Genomic DNA, 21461 nt, shown 5'->3' with positions numbered 1-21461 from the left:
TCAGCATTTGTGCCGCTTGGCTGATGTTTGGTGTTATTAGAACGATGTCATCAGCAAAGCGGAGGTGGTGTAGTTGCCGACCATCTATCTTCACTCCCATTCCTTCCCATTCCAGTCATCGCATGATGTTCTCGAGGGTGGCACTGAAGAGTTTTGGTGAAATGGTATCACCCTGCCGCACCCCTCTCTTGACATCAACAATCACTTCTTTGTAGAATGGTGAGATCTTGGTAGTGAATCCGCAATAGAGCTCACGAAGGATCCTGATGGATTTGGATTCCACGGGACATCAAAAGATCACGTGGACGCCCACCTACAAGATGGACAGACTTCTTCGTCAAGACCCTGAATGATCGGTTTGAGGCTCTGCATGTTCCTAGAATGAACAGATACCATTGGGCTACGCTAGCACGCAACCAGGATGAATGGAGACGTTACTGGCACCTGCTCGAGTAAATCGATGAATAACGGGGATTAAGTGATTAAGTGATAAGTGAAGTGAAGTAAAATATGAAAAGGCTATAGGGGAAATAGAACTGCAAGTAATTCACTACAAATGCAAAATCCGGAATTATCAGAAAGTTTTGGCTTATAAGTAACCAAGATTGACTTGGGAAACTGTGACAATGACATGTAAAACACAAAGGAAAGGTTAAAGATAAACTCGGGAAATTAGGGATGCTCACAAGAGCATGTGAGCTTCTCTGAGAGGAGGAAAGGGGACAGTTCACTGATGAAACCTAAAACAATTAGGGTTACTATCCAACCCAGAGACCAAAGGTTCTCTGCACTGCTTCCTCCTCTGTGGTTAGAGGTGGTAGGAGGCATAAGGGGTCTCTTACAAATGCAGTTCTTTAGGGCTGGAGTGATAGCACAGATGGTAAGATGATTGCCTTGTGTGCAGCTGACCCAGGATCGATCCCTGGCATCTCATATGGTTCCCTGAGCACCACCAGGTGTAATTTCTGAGCACAGAGCCAGGAGTAACCTTGAGCATTGTCAGGTGGGTGACCCCCAATTTTTTTTTTGGAAAAAAAATTTCACCTCCAGAAAAAAAAAAACCGTTCAGCTCCCAAAGAGACTACTAATAACTAAGGGGAGACTGAGAAGCTAGCAGGACAGGTGCCTCAGTGGCGAAGGTTCTGGTCTCAGTGTCCTCGGCATCACTTGTATGAATGGGCTTGCCTCAAGATCAGGGATCTGAGGGCAGAGTAGGTGAGTACCAGGTCCAGCTGGGCCCCCAACGATGCCCCCAGTTCTTTTAAGCTGATGTGGATCAGTCCCCACTATCTTCTGCTCCCAGATGCCTAGCCTTGAGCCCACAGAACTCTGTAGTCTGGGAAAGTGAAAGTTGAGTCATAATCTCATTTGGGTATGCACTACCCTCTTCAGCCCCTGCGGGAGCCTCAACCAAGTCTGAGTTCCAGACAGAGCAACTTCCCGGTATTCTCCTCCTTCAGTGACCTGTGACTACCCTGGTGTGATATGCACATGGTATGCCAAGGCGAGAAACTTGCAAAACCAGATAGAAATAGAAACCTGGAGAGGGGCTCCTATTCGTGCAAGGGATTGGGCAATGAGTTGTCCAGAAGACGCTGGGCCACGAGAGGGGGTGAGGGCCAGGATCCAGTTTCATCTGACTCATGGCTAAACTTTAAGGAAGTCTTGGGCTTAAAACTTCGAGGTCAGGACCAATGATAATAGTACAGAGGTTAAAATGCTTGCCTTGCACGTGGTTGACCCTGATTTGATCCCCAGCATCCCATAGGGTCCCCTGAGCACCATCAGAAATGATCCCAGAGCACAGGGCCAAGAGTAAGTCCTGAGCACAGCCCATGTGTGGCCCCAAAACTGTCACTGTCACTGTCACCATCTTCCCGTTGTTCATCGATTTGCTTGAGCGGGCCCAGTAATGTCTCCATTGTGACAATTATTACTGTGTTTGTCATATCAAATACGTCATGGGTAAATTGCCAGGCTTTGCCATGTGGGCAAGATACTCTCGGTAGCTTGCCAGGCTCTCCGAGAGGGGTGGAGGAATCAAACTCAGGTTGGTCATGTTGGCCGCTTGCAAGGCAAATGCCCTACCCACTGTGCTATCGCTCCAGCCCCAAAACTATAAAAGCAAAAACCAAAACAAAATAAAAGAACAACTCTGAAGTAAAGGAGGCAGAGAGACAGAGACTTCCTGTCTCGATTCTGTCTGCTAGAAGCCAGGCAGGGGTTATCCTGGTAGACTGGGGCAGAAGTTTGAGTTGATTCAGCAAGAAGCTCAGGTATCTGCAGCTCTGAGCTCCGAGCCCCAACTCTTCTCCAACCTACGAGAAGGTCAAACTGTTTCCTGGTCGCTCCAGCAGAGGAATTTGTTTGTTTCTGGGCTGGAGCAATAGCACAGCGGGTAAGCACACGGCCGACCCGGGTTCAATTCCACTGTCCCTCTCGGAGAGCCCAGCAAGCTACGGATAATGTCCCACCCACATGGCAGAGCCTGACAAGCTCTGCATGGTGTATTCGATATGCCAAAAACAGTAACAACAAGTCTCATAATGGAGACGTTACTAGTGCCCATTCAAGCAAATCGATGAACAACGGGAGGACAGTGCTACAGTTTCTGGGACTCTCTGGGACTCCCGCACACAAAACATGACCTTCAGCTCGTTGGGCAGCCTCTCTGGCTCAGGAGTGATTCTCTTTAAAACGTTCTTGAAGGGGCCTGAGAGATAGTGCAGTGGAAAAGGGGCACTAACTTTGCATCTGGCCAACCCGGGTTCAATCCCTGGCATCCTATATGGTCCCTGGAGCCTGCCAGGAGTAATTTCCAAGTTCAGAACAGGAGTAACCACAGAACATCGCCAGGCATGGCCCAAAAACCTAAATTTTAAATAAATTAAATTAAATGCTCTTAATAACACTTAGCTGATTCAGGGCCAGGGGAACTGGGGTATGGGAAACTGAAGTGGGAGCTGCCTTTGTGGAAGACATTAGCCTACACACATATACATGTACACACACATACATGCACGTACACACATGCATATGCATGTGCACACACACGCACACACATGCATGCACACACAGCCTTTGAAAATGCTCTGTTCAGGTGGCACTGCAGAGGGTCTGGGGGAAGGGTTCTCAGAAGTTCAGAAGTATAGGCTTTCCTGGTTGGAGCTATAGCACAGTGGGTAGGGCGTTTGCCTTGCACACGGCTGATGTGGGTTCGATTTCCAGCATCCCATGTGGTTCCCCCAAGCACCACCAGGAGTAATTCCTGAGTGCAGAGCCAGGAGTAATCCCTGTGCATTGCCAGTGTGACCCAAAAAGAAAAAAAAAAGTACAGACTTTCCTTAGGAAAGTGAAACTTTTCCTCTGGGACTTCTAGCTCTGTTTGGAGCACAGAGAATTTTCAAGAACATTCTGCCTGTGCTGAGCCTCTTCTTTAGGACCAGGAAACCAATGATGGGAACATTTGGAGGAGGCCCGATATACAGCGGATGCCCCAGTTTTCTCGGCCTTCCCCTGAGAGCTTAGTTCAGCATTGCTTCTCCTTACGTTGCTCTTTCCAGTACTCAGCTAAATCTGGACCAGGCAGGCCTTGGGTCACTTCTGTGCGTGACATCTCTCTGAGACTACGTAACTCCTGCCACAGTGAGGAGCTCTCTACATCAGGTCTCTGCCCAGGGAGCAGAGGAAAGACCCAAACACTTCCAGATGAGGAGAAAGAGGGTGGAGATGAATCCTTCTGTCCTCTTTGCCCTGATGTCCCCTAGAAAGCAGCTTTAAGAACTTCCCCTCTGGGCTGGAGAGATCGCACCGAAGGTAAAACATTTGCCTTACATGCAGCCACTTCGAGCTGCCAGATGTTCGAACCTGGATACCACCGATGGTCCCCGGAGCATACCCAGGAGTCACTCCTGAGCACAGAACCAGGAATAACTCCTGAGAACTGCTGAGTATGGTTCTAAAACTCCAAAAATAATTCTGCTACTGCATTCATATTCTGTCACATGCCAGAGTGGCCTGGTGTGACTGGAAACTCACTCCCCAGCACCTAATGATAAGGACCTGATGGTATTGAAGATGTGTTGGCTTTAGCATGGAAAACAGTAGATGGGCAGTCCCTTTCAGGGGGCTCAGGCCACTCCAGAGCCAGAATGACAAGCCATGGACTGGGTGACTCAAAGGACAATGCCTATTGTCACAAGTTTGGAGGGTGTGGATTCCAAGATCCAGGTGCTAGCCTGGCTGGGCTCCTGGTCTGTGATTGGCTGCCTCTGCCCAAATGCTCAGCTGGGTGAGAATGAGAGAGAGGGAGGGAGCTGTATGTGCTTTGTCCCTTCCTCTGCTTTTAAGGAGTCCAATCTTGGAGGGGGGTGGACATTCTCATCACCTCAGTGAAACCTAACTTTTTTCCCCAAGGTTTCATCTCCTGAAACCAACACATTGAAGATTAAAGCTTCAACCTCTGACTTGGCAAGGGGGACACAAACATTCTGCCCATAAAAGTAGTTGGGGGGCTGGAGTGATAGCACAGCCGGTAGGGCGTTTGCCTTGCATGCGGCCGACCCGGGTTCGATTCCCAGCATCCCATATGGTCCCCCGAGCACTGCCAGGAGTGATTCCTGAGTGCATGAGCCAAGAGTAAACCCTGTGCATCGCTGGGTGTGACCCAAAAAGAAAAAACAAAAGTGGTTGGACGCTTGGACCTAGTTCCATCTCAGTGTGAATTTGGTTCTAACACTTTCTGGAGCTTCTTCTCTCAGGAAGAATGTCTGTATGTCTGTCCTCCATATTGAGGTATTGTCAGAGTGGCAGGGCTAGGGAGACACTGCAGAACACAAACCTGAATTCATGTTCCCCTTCACTAAGTGGCCCTAGTCCCCCACCTCAGGCCTCCTGGAATGGCCCTGATAGAAGAAGTTAGGGGGAGGGAGGGGGAGGGGAATGGCTCAGTGCAGGCTCTGTGTGCAGGGGGTCTGGGCTTGGTTCCCAGGATCCCACATGGGCCCCTGAGCACTGCCAGGAGTAAGTGCGTGGGCCCCTGAGCACCACTGAGAGTGACCACCTGCCTGCGCAGGAGTAGCCCCGCAGCACTGCTGGGTATATCTCCCAAACAAAACAAACAAAGGGTAGCTTTGAGGTCATGGATGTGTTACCTGACTTTACTGTGGTAATCATCCCCATACATACTGATACCAGATCAGCACATTGTACACTTTAAACTTGCACAGCGCTATTGATTGAGTCTAATTCAACTGAACTACAAAGAGCAAAGTTAGCGTGAAAGTAATGTGTATTACTGTGATCAGACTGTGCACAGGATTGACAACTGGAAAAGCAAGGCCTGTGCAAGTCTGCGGGTGAATATTGCAACTAGAAAACTGTGCAACTGGGAGATAGCCCAGTGGTTAGGGCACTTGCCTTGTATGCGGCTGACCCCCGTTTAAACCTAGACACCGCACATGGTCCTCTGAGTACAGCCTGGAGTGATCCTGAGCGCAGAGCCAGAACTAAGCCCAGAGCACCATTAGGTGATAGCTCCCCCAATAAAGAAACAAAAATGCACAGCCAGGGGCGGGAAGATAGCTCAGGGGGCAGTGCTCATGCCTGCTAGCATGAAGCTCGAGTTCAGTGCTGCATCTGTGGTTCCCCACCCCTAGCACCACCGGCCCAGCAGCTGCTCATGGCTAGACCTCGTGATTGAGCCATTTGGATGCACAGGCTGCACAGTTGGACTCAAATCGCACCAGGAGTGGCCCCCAGATCCTCTGAGCACCGCTGGGGAGGCCAGATTAAAAAGTGTGACCCTGAGGCCAGAGCAATAGTACAGTGAGTAGGGTGCTTTCCTGGCACACGGCTGACCTGGGTTCAACTCCCAGCACCTTGGATGGTCCCCTGCACCCACCAGGAATGACTCCTGAAAGCAGAGCTAGGAGTTACCCCTGAGCATCGCCAGGTGTGGTCCAAAAACAAAGAAAGAAACAAACAAACAAAAAGGGAGACCCTGACATGTACCACCCCAGCCAGCGTTTGTGACCCTGGTCATCACAGTGACGGCAAAAAGGGGAAAGGAATGGGGAGAGAATCCTGTGTTTCACACAGAGTCTAAAGCATCCTAAAAAGAGGGATACACTGCCTCAAGGCTACAGAATCTAGGCAGCTCTGCCCACATACTCCTTGGGAAGGAGTGAGCGCTGTGGGGGCGGAGGCATCCTCACAAGGCCTCCGGATAAAGACAGGACTGAGGAAAGCTGAAATCAAGCTGAACCAAAACCCTAAGTCACAATATGTGACCGAACCCTATGTGACCATACCTTACTAACAGCCCCTTCTCCTCCAGGTCCCCAAAGAAGCTTCTCTACCCATCACCCCTTCAGACCTATTTTCCAGCCCCATTTTTCTGGTTCTTATTTTGTTGTTGTTGTTGTTGTTGTTGTTTTTCCTTTTGGGTCACACCCAGTGATTCTGCTCAGGGATTACTCCTGGCTCTGCACTCAGAAATTACTCCTCACGGTGCTGGGGGGACCTTATGGGATGCTGGGGATCGAACCCCGGTCGGCCACGTGCAAGGCTAACGCCCTACCCACTGTACTATCGCTCTGGCCCCCTTATTTTTGTTTTATTTTTAAATGTCTTATAGTTTAGGTATCATGACTAGAAGAATGTTAACTTTTTAAAAAAACATGTTTGGGTTTCGGTCATACAATGTTCAGGATCGCCAACTCTCCACCCGTGTACATTTCCCACCACCAATGTCCCCAGTTTCCCTCTGGCCACGCCTACCCCTTCACCCCAGCCTACCTCTATGTCAGACACTTTTCTTTTTTCTCTCTCCCCTTTTTGTCAGCCTCATTTTTGTCTCCTGAAAATTGCTGGCCCTTCTTATCCCCTCTTATCTACACACACACACACACACACACACACACACACACACACACAGTGCCCTGACTCTCACCCACCATTTTTGCTAGTGAAACATCATGTTTTTCCATGTATTTTCTCTAAAAGGCACTTTATCATCAAATCAACTTGAAACAGGTGATGCATCCCGCTTCCACGTGCAGACTCCCCTATAACAACCCCCCTCCTGCCTCTCCCCAGGTCTTGCCCTGCCTTTTTCAGTGACTGTCACTTCTGGGCTTGTCTGATGAATCTACCATCATCAGCATTCAGAAGAAAGGACCTCTGTTTTTTTTCAATCCCATTAGGGCTCAAGAACAGTGAATGAGGGACTGGAGCACAGAGCACAGTGGGTAGGACTTTTCCCTTGCATGCGGCCGACCCTGGTTCAATTCCCAGCATCCCATATGGTCCCCTGAGCACCGCCAGGGGTAATTATTGGGTGCAAAGCCAAGAGTAACCCCTGTGCCTGGCCGGGTGTGACCCAAAAAGCAACAACAACAAAAAAAGATTAAATCCTGAGCCTGTACAGCTGGGCTGATAGAGGAGTTGCTCTCGCTTTCATCACTATGCTTTTACTCTCGACTCTCCCCTTCTGCCAGCCCCCTCCATTATGGTGAGAGAGGAGCCATGAGAGTTGTAATGATTCCAGAACATTCTTTTTCTAGTTTACATTTGGGGGAGGGTTTGAGCCACCCCTGTTGGTGTTCAGGATTTGCTTCTGGCTCTTTGCTTAAGGATCACTCTTGGTGGGGTTCAGGGAACATTATGGGGTCCCAGGGATTAAACCCGTATCAACCACACGCTGAACTATCTCTCCAGTTCCAATAGCAGAATCTTCTAGTAGGAAGCAGGTGGGCAGTTGGCAGGGATCTAAAGAACTGTCTGGGTTACAGACAATAACCCAGTAACAGTGACCACCCAAAGATCTAAGGTGATTTTTTTCTAGCTCAAGCTCCAACAAACTTGACTATAAATTGGGTGTGTTTGTCCCTTTGCTTCAGTGAAGAGAAACTAAGAAGAAGCCTTCTTCCCGTTTTTGCAGGTGCCTGGCTGTCTGGGTGAGTCTGATGCAGCATAGTCAGAGCTCACGGGCCTGCCCCGTGGTTACATGACTCAGTGCAACCAGCGGCCATGAGGGTTCCCATGGTCTGCAGCCAAACAAGCTGAAGACTTTCCACATAGAACTTGGGGGAGACAAGGACCCAGAATCTGTATCCATCCTGTTTCTCTGTCACCAAGCTGAGGGGCCATCAAAGCAACAGCTCCAGGGCAGAGACAGTGCAGGAGAGGCACTTCCTTGCCTTGGATGCCACTGAGCCGGATGTAACCCTGGCTCCAATCCTTGGCACCACATATGGTCCCCTGAATACAGCCAGGTGTCAGTCCTGAGCGCAGAGCCAGGAATTGCCCCTGATGACTGCTAGGTATGGCCCCAATCCACAACACTCACCCCCACCCTTGTCACTGTCACTGTCACTGTCCTCCCGTTGTTCATCGATTTGCTCGAGCGGACCCAGTAACGTCTCCATTGGAGACTTTGTTGTTACTGTTTGGCATATTGAATACGTCACGGGTAGCTTGCCCGGCTTTGCCATGCGGGCGAGATACTCTCGGTAGCTTGCCCGGCTCTCCGAGAGGGGCGGAGGAATCAAACTCGGGACCCCCACCCCAACACACAAAAAAGCCACAAGAGTGACCTATAGGCAGTGAGGTGGGGATGGGGTGAAGTGGGGGAGCAAGGTGGGAACAACATTGCTTCAGAGCAGGAGAACCTTTTCCTGCGACATCCACCCATTCCCCTGGGGTGCCTCAGTGGGGGCAGACCTAGGAGAAGGAATCTGGGAATTGAGACCAAAGTTCTCTTAGCAGCTGGACCATTTCTGGGTCTCTGTTCCATTTCCTGCTGGCGTTTGATTGGGCCGAGCAGAGCGCAGCATCCAATGCCAGCTGCCTAAGAAGGGAGCTATGCACGGGGGAGCTTTTAGTTACAATTTCATGAGAGCATTGAGAGGATTAATTGGAGCAGCAACTCTGCTGCCCTGAATCGGGTTCTAGGATCCGGGTGTCTTTTTCCTGTCTTTTCAGAGCTGGACTATTCTGGACTCATCGCAACCAGGCCAGACTGTTCTTTTCCAGCGGCTGGGGCGGGACTGACTAAGGGCATCTGTCCTCCCTCCCTCACTCCCTCTAGTTTCTTTGTCACTCTGAACATATTTAGTCATTCATTCATTTTTTGAAAACATTTTTTCTAGGGTCTGAAGCACAGTGCAAGGGGCTTCAGGGTACCGTGGTTGTCACTATCTTGATGTCTCACTCTAGCCAAAGAGACAGCCATCACGTGATATCCAAGAGCAGGAGAATTCTGAACACAGAATTGTCCTTGGTCTGTGGTTGGGAAAAACTTCCTGGAAGTCTTATGTTGGTTAAGAACAGAGGCATGAGGGGCTGGCACAATAGCACAGTGGGCATGGGACTTGCCTTGTACACAGCAACTTGGATTTGACCACCAGTACCCCTAAGCACTGTCAGGAGTGATCCCTGAGCTCAGAGAGCCAGGAGTAAGCCCTGAGTATCTCCAGGTGTGGCTCCAACACCCCTCTGCCAAAGTAAGACCAGTGGGATGAGAGATTGAAGCATTATCGGTAACAATCTAGGCAAAAATCCTGAAAGAGATTTCCAAAGAGCAAAGAAGTAGAAATGTGCCAGATCAAGATAAAAAAAAAAAAGACGGCAAGCGCAGCAGCCAGGCTTTGTAGGTGCAGAAGGGTGAGGGTCTTTATTCTACCTGCGAGGGGAAGCCTTCCGTGAAGAAGTGGTCAGCCAGATGAGTTCTAGAAAACACTCCTTCCCCATTTGACTGCGGTAGCTCTGCCTTGGGAGCTAGGGCTACTCCAACCAACTGTCCCGCCCTGAGGTGCCACGGAGCAGCTGCCACAGTCACTGCGGCTAGTGTCATGCCCGCCCCCTTCCCCACTTCCTGAGAGCAAGCATCCCTGTGTCGGTTGCTCATGACAGTCCCTGACACCGGGCTGCTTCTAAAGCTGAACAGGGGGCCCCAACTTAGGAAGGAGAATGGGGAAGTTAAAAGTCACAAGTTTTCAGGCAGGTCCTGGGACAGTGGTGGGTCAAGATAGAGTAGAGTCATCCTGGTGGGAAGCAGGCAGGAATGTTCCCTGAGGAGCAGGGGGGAGGGGAAGCGGGTAGCTGGTTTTCTATGATTGTTACTCCATGGAGACCACCCACTGCCTTCTCTCCGATGCTTGTCCTTCTCCTCTGCCCAGTCCTCCTAGACCAGTGAGACAAGTATCCCTAGGAAGGAAGCTGGAGCCAGGCCAAACCCTCTCTCCACATCTAAGACGATCAAAGTGAGACTTATGGAAGATATTAAAGGTGGAATGATGGAGTAAAGAGAACAAGGGTAGAGTGTGTCCAAAACAAGTTGCATTTGTCTCACATTTGGACATTTTTTTATGTAAAGTAAAAAGTAAAGGCCCTCCCGTTGATCATCGATTTGCTCAAGCGGGCCCAGTGACGTCTCCATTGGAGACTTTGTTGTTACTGTGTTTGGCATATCGAATACGTCACAGGGAGCTTGCCAGGCTCTGCCGTGCGGGCGAGGGGGTATTATTTTTTTTGCCCCATCCAGTGATGCTCAGGACTTACTCCTGACTCTGTGCTCAGGGAGCATTTCTGGTAGTGCTTGGGGCGATTGAACTGAGGTCTGCCACCTGCAAGGCAAGTGCCCTACCTGCTGTACTATCACTCCAGCCCCTGGTTGTGACATTTTATGCACTCTCTAGATTTAAAATGCTTCTGATGGACAGATAAATAACTTTAGGTATGCTTTTTGCATATATAAGATCATGGGTTGATCACTAAGCACATGCAAAATAAGAATAAAACCATAAACTCAGATGCATTTTGCACATTTGGTTACTCCTGGCTCTGCACTCAGGAATTACTCCTGGAGGTGCTTGGGGGACCATATGGGATACCAGGGATTAAACCCGGGTCGGCCGTGTGCAAGGCAAATGCCCTAAGCACTGTACTATCACTTTGCCCCCCCCCCCAAATATTTCCTAGTGGTGCAATGCTAACAACTTCCCTCCGCCAGTTGAGAACCACTTGTTCCTGTGTTTTCAGGGCCAGGATATGTACAGGTATGCCTCAGGTCCCAAAAGTTGCAAGTGGGATGACTGGGGAAATATTACACCCTTATTTTTAGGGTTGGGGACACACTCCATCGTGCACAGGGTTTATTCCTGGCTCTGCACTCAGAGTTCACTCCTGTTGGGACGTGGGGAACCATATGTGGCTCCAGGGATCAAATCTAGGTTGGCTGCATGCGAGGCAAGTGTCTTTACTCCTGGACTATCTTTCTGGTCTCCACACCCCATTTTGAGACCATACTGGGGAAGCTTTCGTCCAATTGCGGTTTTCCTTCCCAGGTGACTCATAGGGGTTCCTGCTATCTCCTGACCCCAAATGGAGTTCCTCCTGACTTCCTTTACCTTAGAGCCCTGGAGAGAACCTGGTGGGAGGGCTGCGGGTTAGCACTGGCATTTATTCCCAAGGCTCTGGGCTGGAGCCAAGCTAGGACGGCCAGGCAATGCATCTGATGGCCAAGGTGGTGCTCTGTTAGGCCACCAGATGGCGATCGAGAGCCCCTCGTTGTCTGCGGCAGTCTAGGTGGCTGGAGGGACTGCAGAGGGAAGTTGCCTTAAGGAGAGGCCTGATCCTTAAAGAGACATAGCCCCACACCTGCAAACTTGCCCGGTAACCCCAACGCCAGACTCCACTGATGATAAGTGGTAGCTGAGCTCTGAAGCTCCTTTGTCCTTGCACAGTGCATCTCCGCCTCTCTGAGTGTCTCCTTGAGGGCTGGTCCTCAGCTTCTGCGACCACTTCTAGGCCTGACTGAGGACAGGGATCTCTGGGCTGGTGGCATCACGGCTGCTGGCAGAGCAATGCGGAGCTGGGCTGCATCTGTAGAAATCTGACTGAGAGAGCCTGGAGGACACACAGCTGGGGTGCCGAAAGGAAGGCAAGGGACAGCCTGTGATCTGATCCCAGCTGGACATGACCCCACTGTCCACTTACAGCTGATAAGATTGGAGCCAGTGAACTTTGGGGCTTGGGGATTTAGACTCCTTCCATCGCTTCTGCTGACCTCTTTCCGGATCCTGATGGGGACACGGCGGTAAGTGAATTAGGGAGGGGACTCCAGTCACCCTCACCCCTCCGCCTGATGGCCCCTGGGAAGAGAAGGGTGCAGGCACCCATACGGGTGCAGGCTACGGCGACTGTGCTCACTAAAATGGTCCTTTATTTGCTTCATACTATCTACTCTGCCAGGGACCCTGGACTTAATTATGGCTCGGGGAGTGGGGCTTCAGCGGAAGGTGGGGTGCTGGGAGGTGTCTGAGCATGTGTGGAGTTCTTCAGCACCTGGAGGTGACCCTGCTTTCTCCTGGATAGAGCTTGCTTTGGGGATGTTTCTGGATCCATGCTCAGGAGTCATTCCTGGTGGTGCTCAGGGACCATGCGGTGCCAGGAATCGAACCCGGGCTTCGTGCACACAGAGCATCTACTTTGGCCCTGAAAGCAGTTCTTGGGCAACCTCTTGCCAGGGCTACAGCTCTTTCTCGTGACTGTCACTGACACAAAGCTCTGGCAGGGAAATGACTGAGAGGGAAGCTTGGAGGTCAGCTCCAGGGGCTGCCTGCAGCATCCCTGCTGGGAAGGAAGGAGGTGAGGAGGAGGCAGGAAGAAGGGCAGGACGGATTATCAGGCGAGGCTACTGTGGCAAGAGGTAACGCAGTGGAGGTTTGAGGGATTTTCTTCCTTCCAGGTCTGAAGGTGGAGGATTGCTCCTCACTGAGGAAATAGATATGGAGCTGAGAGGAAGGAAGCGCCACCTCAGGGTGTCCTAAGAAGCTAATCTCACGGTGCATGAGGGCTGCTCTGAAGTCTAGAATAGTGTTTTCAACTACTGGGCCACAGACCACTGCTGGTACACAGGAGTAGAAAGGTGGAAAACCACTAGACTAGAGGTCATCTCCCTGATTCCCCACACACACCTGTGGAAACTTGGTGAGATTGGAGTCTGGCTCCAGCCTCCAAAGCACAGAAGAGAAGGCTTGGCAGGGGCCACCACTGAGGGGCTATGGCTGTGGTGTCCAGCTTGTCTCTGGGACTCTCTGCCCTGTAAGTCAAGGCCATTTTCCTCGGGGAACACTTCTGTTTCTGCTTCATCGGTGGCAGCCCTGGCGGGTTCTGGAATCGCACCGCCTCACATTCCTCCCGGGATCCTGATTTCTTCCTCCCAGAATTTGGCTTCATTCTGGGTGTTTGTTCATTCACTGCAGTCCAACACCCAGATGACACGTGTGGACTCTGGATGCGGAATCTCAGTTCCTTGCCAAGTGTCACACCCTGTGGAGCTGGCCAGCGGCTTCAGCTCTCGGCTCTATGGAACAGACAGTGTGCGCAAGTCCCAATAGCTTCTTACTGGGAGGGTGAGCGGGATCATCTATGCAGAGCCCACCACTGACGAGGCACTCATGAATGTTAGCTGGCATCCACTACCTTCTTTTACCTGTGTTTACTATTATTATTTTGGTCGGGAGCCACACCCGGCAGTGTTCAGTCAGGGCTTATGTCTGGCTCTTGTGCTCAGGGAACTTCATGACTGTACTTAGAGGGAAGCAAATAGGGTGCCGGGATTGAACCCAGATCGGCTGTTTGCAGGGCAAGTCCCCTACCCGTGGCACTATCTCTCCAACCCTTCTCCCACATTGGGCTTTGGGTGGAAAGCTGGCCTCGGGGCACAGTGTGGTCACTTTTCTGCAGGTCAAGCTGAGCCTTATCCATCCTGTGGGCTGAGCGCCAGTGAAAAAAGTGGCAGTTCCAGTTCCAGCATTTACAGAGCATTTATGTGCCAGGGAGGGTGTGGACTCAGTGTTTTGAGAATTGATGGCTGTTTATTCATTTGTAGAGGGCTACCTTTATCCCACGCCCCACCCCAGCTCCCTGTTTCTCTCTGCTTGGTCCCCACTTGCAGAGGGGAGAGAGATGACTCCAGCAGTGAAGGTGGGGGGTTGAAGAAGCAGGAATCCCAGCGCCTTCCTGCTTCCTGCTGTGGGCAGAAAAGCAGGGAAGGAGAGTCCTGATTTTGGTTCTGAACACAGTTCCCCTTTGCCCATTCTGGCCAAGCCGCTGGTAGAAAGATTCGACTATCAGGGAGTAACAGAAGACAGAGGGGAGGAGGGCAGAGCCACAGCTTTCACACCTGGCTACGTGTCCTTCCCCACAGCCCCTCATCAGCCGCCCACAATCCAGGCCATGTGACAAGGCAGGCTGGCCACCATGGCCGCTGGTGGGGACAGGCAGAACAGGTCAGGAGCAGGGCTGGGGGAGGCGAAGGGTATTGCCAGAGAATTGCAGGGTGAGCTGTTACTGCTGATGCAGTGCCTGGGGCTGCAGGTCCTACAGAGCTGAATCAGGGCAGTTTGTCCCTGTCCCTGTTCCTGTCCCTGTCACAGGAACACCCCGCTGCTGCTGCTTGGGGGTTGCTGAGGAGCACTCACCTTTGGCCAACTGCAGATGCAAAGGACTCTTTAACTCCTTCCTTCCCGGGATGTGGTATTGGATCTCCCTGGCCTCAGTGCCAGGAGTCTGGAGGTTTTCGGTCAGTTCTGTCTCCTACTGGCCTCTGTGGCCAAGGTGAGCGTGAGACTGTGCAGAGCTAACATTGCTGGGAATCATCTAATAAAGACGCCGAGGGAGTCTGGAATGACTGCCCTTTCCCTGGACACCGATACCCAAGCCCAGTGCATGGAGCTGGAGGAGGCTGGCCATGGTGAAGTCTCTGATCCGTGGCCAGCAGCTCCCAGGGACCTTTGCTGAGCATGAGTAGACGGTGAAGGTTCGAGTACCAGCACCTTATTTTCTGTCTGTACAGAGAACTTAGCTGCTCAGTGCCTGGGTTTTCTTATCGGGAAAACAGGGATAATTGAGAATGAAGTGGGGTACTTGGGGAGCCAGTCCTTGTAAACAACTCACAGAGAGCCACATCTGAAGCTCTCTATCCCTGTTCCCTGTTCCACTAGTTATTAAAAGGATCATTCTCAGCGCATCCTCTCTCTCTCTCTCTATCCTGTAAGTGCCTGGGAGGGGGAGGGCCAAGACAGGATTGGCTAGAAAGTTAGAAAAAGCACACTGTGGCAGGCTTAGAAGAGCAACTGCAACATTTCAGCTTGGAAAACACTGAAAATAGCTGCTTCAGCCTTTGCAGACAAAAATGTAAAAATGTATGCAAATGTATGTGACTCATGCAAAACATGCATCCATGGCCTCCTGGCAGGCAGTGCCCGGATGTGGAATCAGGAAAATTCCCATGGGTGCAGAGGGTCCGGCTGCCTTGGTGGTCCCGGATGCTGGGGAGAGGACAGCCATGTTGCTGGCTTGGAGGGTGCCCCTTTCTCCCTCGCTTCCCAGTGCTGTGTCTTCTGTGTGGAAAGAGGAGGGCCCCTGGGCCCCCTCAGCTCCTTCCTTCTCCCTGGCCTCATCCTCCCTCAGGTTCCTCTGAGAGCCCAACTGCTCCCTCTCCCATCCTGTCTCTATTTCTGGAGCCTCTCAGTGGCGATGCACCCGCCCTCCCTGCCAAGCTGCAGGTGCCACTTGGCCGTCTCAGTGTGCCTGGGAGTGGGGCTCTGGGGGAGGGTGGCAGCTGAAGGGGGGTGTCAGAGCCCAAGCCTGGCAGGAGCCTAGGGGGCTGGAGTGGGGGTGCCCCGCCAACCCAGAAGGGGTGCCTGTCACCACTGCAGCCACTTGGGGCAGTTACCCATACCCCCAAATCTTCCCCTGCACCTCCCATTACTCTCGGCTGTTGGCCAGAGCTCTCCTGGGGCAGCCCTGGACGCCACTCCCCAAAGAATGGTAGGTGCTCCCCTGGCACGGGCCTGGCCCCTCTCTGCACCTGGTGGGGGTGTTCTCTCCCCCTTCAGGGGAGTCATAAGCAGTGTCCCACAGTGTGCCAGAGACAGGAATAGGGACGTCTCACTTGTCTTCAGAGCCTCGAGGGGAGGGGCAGGGTACAGCTCCAGCCTCAGGAAAGCGGCTCCCCCAGATAAAGCCCTAGGGACCCTGGTGGGCCCAGCTGTCTCCCTGCCCTTGGGTCCACCCCCTCTGCCCTGGAACACCCAGTCCAGCTTCTCTCCCTCCCACCCCAGCTCTATGGCCAAATCCCAAGCCAACTTGGATGGCGTGGAACCAGCCACCATGAAGCCTCCCTGAACCTTCTCCCGGCTCTTTGGGGGCTTACAAGAGATTGTGTTTCTAAAGTGTCTGTTCCTGGAGGTCATCTGGACCCCAACTTCTTCCAATTGTGCGGACGCGGTTTGCTTCCTGGGCTGAGCTGCGGTGCCCCTTCGAAAGTCCCTGGAGGGGACCCCGTGGAGACGCTGGAGCATCTCCCGCACTCTGCACGAAAGGGCAGGTATAGAATTTTCCTGCCCTCACAGACCGACCCCCACAACTGACGTGCAGTTTCCCCCACCCCGACAGGGCAGGGCAGGACCTGCGCCCCTCGAGGTGGGCGTGTGGAACACGACGGCTCCCGCAGGGCTGGGAAGTAGCGGCCTGTGGCCACCCGGGCTTCGCGCGGGCGCCAGGACTTTAACCCCGTCGGCGCCGCCCCCGCCGAGGGAGGGGCCTGGTCCCCGAAACTGCGCTTGGAGATCCTGGGTGGCAGGTGATGTCACCCCTGCGGTCCCGTAGGTCTCCCCGAAGCACCTCGTCTGCGGGTGGCCCGGGTTTTGCGGAGCCCGGGGACAGGGCGGCAGAGGAGCCCGGGCCTGCGTGCATCTCCCGCAGAGCCCCCCAGGACCCCCTTCTCCGCGCCGCCTGGGAGCCCGCCTCGCCCAGGCGTCGGTGGGGTCCGGGGCTGCTCCCCACAGCCCTCGCCCGGGGAGGAGGCGTGCTGCGGCGGGGGGTGGGGGGACGCAGGAGCCCGGCGCCGATTGGTCGCGGTCCCGCGCCCCCCCGCCCCGCCCGCCCCGGGCACCGCGCAGCCCCCGGGAAGTTGCTAGTTGGCGGGCGGGCTGCGGGGCCGCCGCTCGGAGATCCGCAGCGGCCCGAGGGGCTGCGGGGGGGCGCTCGCCCGCCGGCCCGGGTCCCCGGCGGCGACCCGTGCTCGCTCCGCCCTGCTACCTGTTTCCCCGCCGCCCGCGCCCGGCCAGTCGGAGCCCCCGGCCGGCCGCCCCCGCCGCCCGCAACCTGCCTCCTTTGTTGTGCGATGAGGCTGGGCTTTCCGAGCTGAGCCAGCGCGGGCATGGAGCCGCTCAGCCACCGCGGCCTGCCGCGCCTCTCCTGGATCGACACGCTCTACAGCAGTACGTGCGGGCCGGCCGGGGCGCGGGGGCCGCGGGGCGAGGGGCGCGGGGCGCGGGTGCACGGCCGGGGCGCGGGACCGGGGCGCGGGGCGCGGGAGCGCGGGCGCGCGGCCGGGACGCGGGCGCGGGGCGCGGGGGACGTGGGGGACGTGGGGGACGCGGGGCCGGGGCGCGGGGCGCGGGGATCGCGGGAGATGGACCCTCCATCGCCGCGCCGGGGGTCCCCGGGATGGGCCGGGCCGCGCGGCGCTGTGTCACCCCTCGCCCACCTGTTGTGTCCCCGAGCACTCCCCGGCCCTCGCCGAGAGGGGCGGCCGGGAGCGTGCTGCCCGCCTGGGCGCGCGGGCGGCCCGGCGCTTCGGTCCACGCCGAGGCGGAAAGGCCATTTTGGGAAGGTCCTTGGCGCCCGAGTGGCTCCCTCAGGGACGCGCCGGGGCCGTCGTGTGTTCGGGGTGGCGGTGGTGTCGCTGGGGAGGGGGACTGCAGGTGCAAGTCTCCGCGGGGGGCAACCTGAGCGAGGTGCGGCTGGGGGGGGTCGCCCCGCCCCGCAGCGTCCTTTCCTGCAGCCTCATCGCCGCCTCCACCGGCACATCCCCCCCCCCCCAACCCCGGAGGGAGGGGGCGGACGACAAACCTCCGGGGCTCTCCACCCCCTCGCTCCCAAATCTGCTGGATCACGTGACTGTTCTAGCGCTGCCTCTGAGAATGTGTAGGGATCACGGGTCTATTCTGGGGGCCTGCCCACGGCTGGGAGGACCCCACCCCCAGACCCTCCCCGCCCTTCTCTGCACCCCGCCTGGGTACACCTGCCCTTAGAGGGGTCCTGGTGGCCTCCAGAGAAGTGTGGATTCGCCCTCCTGTGTCACCTGGGGTGACCCTCCCACTCTTTTGCGCTGCGTGTGTGTGTGTGTGTGTGTGTGTGTGTGTGTGTGTGTTGGGGGAAGAGGGGGCGGCTGAGGTGGGTCTGGTTCTGGTTCCCGACTTGAATTATATTGTCATCTTGGGGAGCGGTGGAAAAGGAGGAGGCCTGCACCTCAGAATCTTACCCTGAGGCTCCTGAATGCTGACCTCTTCATCCCCTAGAGTCCCTAAACCCTCTCTGCCTCTTCTCCAGCCCCCACCCCACCCCCTTGCTCTTTCCCCTCTCTTCCCAGGGAGCTGGTCTGCTCCGCTTCATTCTCTTAGGCTTCTCAGCATCAAAGGGCAAGGCAGGCTCCAGCACCAGCCCTGCCGCCACATCTGCTCCTTTCCTGGCAGGGCCAGCACGGTGGGGTGAAGGTCAGGGCGCGTGCCCATGTGGGGAGGGCTGCGGGAACGGGGACCCACATCTGTTCTGAGGTGAGCTGGCTGCAGATGGGGGCCCCGGGAGGATTAGTGACCTCTCCCCAGCTCCGCTTTTGTTGAGAGTAGATGCCTCAGATTCACATGCCACTGCTGTCCCTGAAGATTTCCGACTCTGTGGGACTCAGTACCAGTTCCCCTTTTTCTTATCTCAGCACAGAATCTTCTGGAAACCTTTCGCTCCATTTCCCTGAAAGAGTTACCCCAAGCTGGTCATCTGTCCTCCCCACCTCCTCTTGGGCACCAGGATGCAAAACTGCCCAAGGCAATACTGGACAGTTTCTGACCTTGAGAGACAGGCTTGGAGATGGGAATTTGGCCCAGGGCCTCTTTCGTGGGTGGGGAAGGGGTGCCTGTGACAGTTTGGCTGTGAGCTGCTGGCCCTGCCACTGTGACTCTAGCCTCTAGGCCCGCTGGTCAGCCTGGGTGGGTGCTGACGTGGAGTCCCGCCGCTGCTCTGGGAACCCAGCCGAGGCTTTCTGGGGAGGCGCCTGCAGTCAGGTTTGGGCTGCTCACCATGAAGTTTCCTCCTGACAAGAGCCTAAATTAAAACAAATACCCAGGCTGTCATTTGCCTGTCAGCAGGGTTTGTGGCTCCCCCGCCTCTCGGGAAGCATACAAGACTCGCCACCCTCCGAGGTGGAAAGTCCTCAGCAAGCCACACTAGCCAGGAATTGCAAGGCAGCCAGGACACAGGGTGAGACACGGGGGGGACCCTCATGCACCCTGAAACTGTGACCATGGCATCCTGGAGAACTGGCTGTTGGCCAGGCACTGAGCAGGCACCCACCCTCCTCCCCTCCGGGCCCACTGCCCTGCTTGACAGGGACCTTCACTCCATCCCGCAGAGACGTGGTAAGCTGGAATCCTTACCCAAGGCCACACCCCTGAGAAGCATCAGCTCCTTCTCCCCTCTGTCTTCAGCCTCTGTGCCAGTGTGCCCGCTTCCCTCATGGAGAAAGGGCCGTCTGGGAGGGAGGCAGCACCCCCCCACACACACTACATCTACATATGGGAGATCCCGTGGGATGATAGAGATGATGACAAGGAGGTGACAAGGGGGCTAGAGAGGTATTTTAGCAGGCAGGGCACTTGCCTTGCTCAAATTTGGTCCCCTGCATCCCATATGGTCTCCTGAGCACTGTGAGGAGTGAGCCCTGAGTGCAGAGCCAGGAGTAATTCCTGAGCACAGCTGGGCGTGGCCCCAAAAAAACAACGCAAAAATAGGAGATGGCTTGGCTCCCAGCAGCTGTTGAGATGGGATCTGAGAGGAGAGGGGTCCTTTGTCCTGGTGCCCCGGAGTGGCCAGCGAGGGTGCCCCTCACCCCACTGCCCCGTGCTTTCCGATAGGAATGGACTCCACTTGGCTTCGCCCTCTCGTCCTGCTGCACTCGCTCCTGGAAGCTGGCGAGAGTCCCTCTGGAGCAGGATCTTCATTTTCTTTTCCTTGCTTTCCTCTCCCCTTCCTCCCCACCAAGCACATCACTTTCTCGTGGGTTTCTTCTCTGCCAAGGGATTTGGTTGGATTCAATTCAGTTTTGTGGAAAACCCCCAAATGGCGGGTGGGTGGTGCTCTGAAACTTTCTGTGTTCCTATGAGCGAAGACTGTTCTCCAAATAGATCTGAATGGTGGCCCCCAAATACAGGCTGGCCAGTCACTTGACACCTCATCAAATGAGAAGTCTTCAAACTTCATTTGCAAGAGAGCCCGGCAAGCTACCGAGAGTATTCAATATGCCAACCACAGTAACAACAAAGTCTCCAATGGAGACGTTACTGGGCCCACTCGAGCAAATCGATGATCAACGGGAGGGCCTTTACCTTTACCTTTGTGTCAGCTTGCAGACTGCTCCTGACTTGGGGGGTGGGGAGGGCGAGGTCACTCCCAACAGTGCTCTGGGGACGAGTTGATGCTGGGTATCAAACCCAGGGAGGGCCTCATACAGGCTAGGCAAGTGTTCTGCCACTGAACCACACCCCAGACCCTCTTCAAAATTTCTTTATAAGAGAGCTGAGAACTACTTGAAAGCCTCTTCTCTTCTTTTGTCTCAAGTAATGCAGCTCTGGCCCCAAATGTACCTGCTTTATTGGAGAAGCTTGTTGGTCGCATGTGGGAGCCCTGGATTCAATCTCTGGCACCACATGGTTCTCCTTACCACCAACACTGCTGGGTGTGGCCCCCAAATAAAACAAGTTTTAAAAGTCTACTATTACTTGGACTTTGTGGAAGGTTGCCGTGAGCACTAGCTGTAACCAGAACCTGCCGTGACACCACGTCTTTCACCCCAAACTGCATTTCCAAGGAACATTTTGGTCTCTTGTGATAGGTTTATGCCCCTTGTAGACTCGGTGTCCTAGCAGCGGGCCAGGGAAGCATTCAGGGCCTGGGGATATAACCCATCTCCACCTGGTCGTGGGTTTACCTGCTTCCCGTCTGATTCCTCTGAGCTGTACCAGGTCGAAGCCACCAAGACACTGTCCCAGGTCAAGCGCAGGAGTCCATGACCTACCCTAGGATGTTTCTTGTCTAGGCCCCGGTCATTTGGTCCTTCTCATTGGTCCTGCCATCTGCAGGAGCCTGGTGGGATGAAGTCTTCTGTTCAGAGAAATGTCATTTGTGGTTGTGAGTGTGAAAGCGGTGGTTCTTCAGAAAAAGGAAGAAGTGACAGGGGTGTGAACTCAGAGAAACTGTCAGCAGGGCAGAAAGGTGTGGGGCAGGGGGGCAGCATCGATTATTCTGGGCCCAGGCTTGTGGTCGGAGAACCCGTACTGGCTGTTCATTGAGACATAATTTGCTTCTTGGGGTGTGATTCTGGTACCTTCCTT

The 21461-nt window shown here is 54.4% G+C and overlaps 1 protein-coding gene across 3 annotated transcripts in view; it reads left to right on the top strand.

Annotated features, from left to right (window-relative positions):
• ABR (ABR activator of RhoGEF and GTPase) overlaps positions 1–21461 on the top strand; it is a 199510-nt gene that overhangs the window by 39618 nt on the left and 138431 nt on the right. The window contains exon 1 of one of the 3 annotated variants that reach the window (XM_056126888.1): positions 11719–12100. The exons of 1 other annotated variant lie outside the window; for it this stretch is intronic. Coding sequence is in view for 1 of the 2 variants with exons in the window: in XM_056126885.1 (XP_055982860.1) it covers positions 17234–17294 (61 nt within the window). In the remaining variant the exon portion in view is untranslated. Of the gene's footprint in view, positions 1–11718; positions 12101–16973; positions 17295–21461 lie in introns of those variants that run through there. One more of the 3 variants, XM_056126885.1, reaches the window with a different exon arrangement.

Source organism: Sorex fumeus, unplaced genomic scaffold, assembly GCF_029834395.1.
Source record: "Sorex fumeus unplaced genomic scaffold, SorFum_2.1 ptg000063l, whole genome shotgun sequence".
NCBI lineage: Eukaryota > Metazoa > Chordata > Mammalia > Eulipotyphla > Soricidae > Sorex > Sorex fumeus.
Note: the sequence above shows the minus strand (reverse complement) of the source record. Positions and strands in the feature narration are given on the sequence as shown.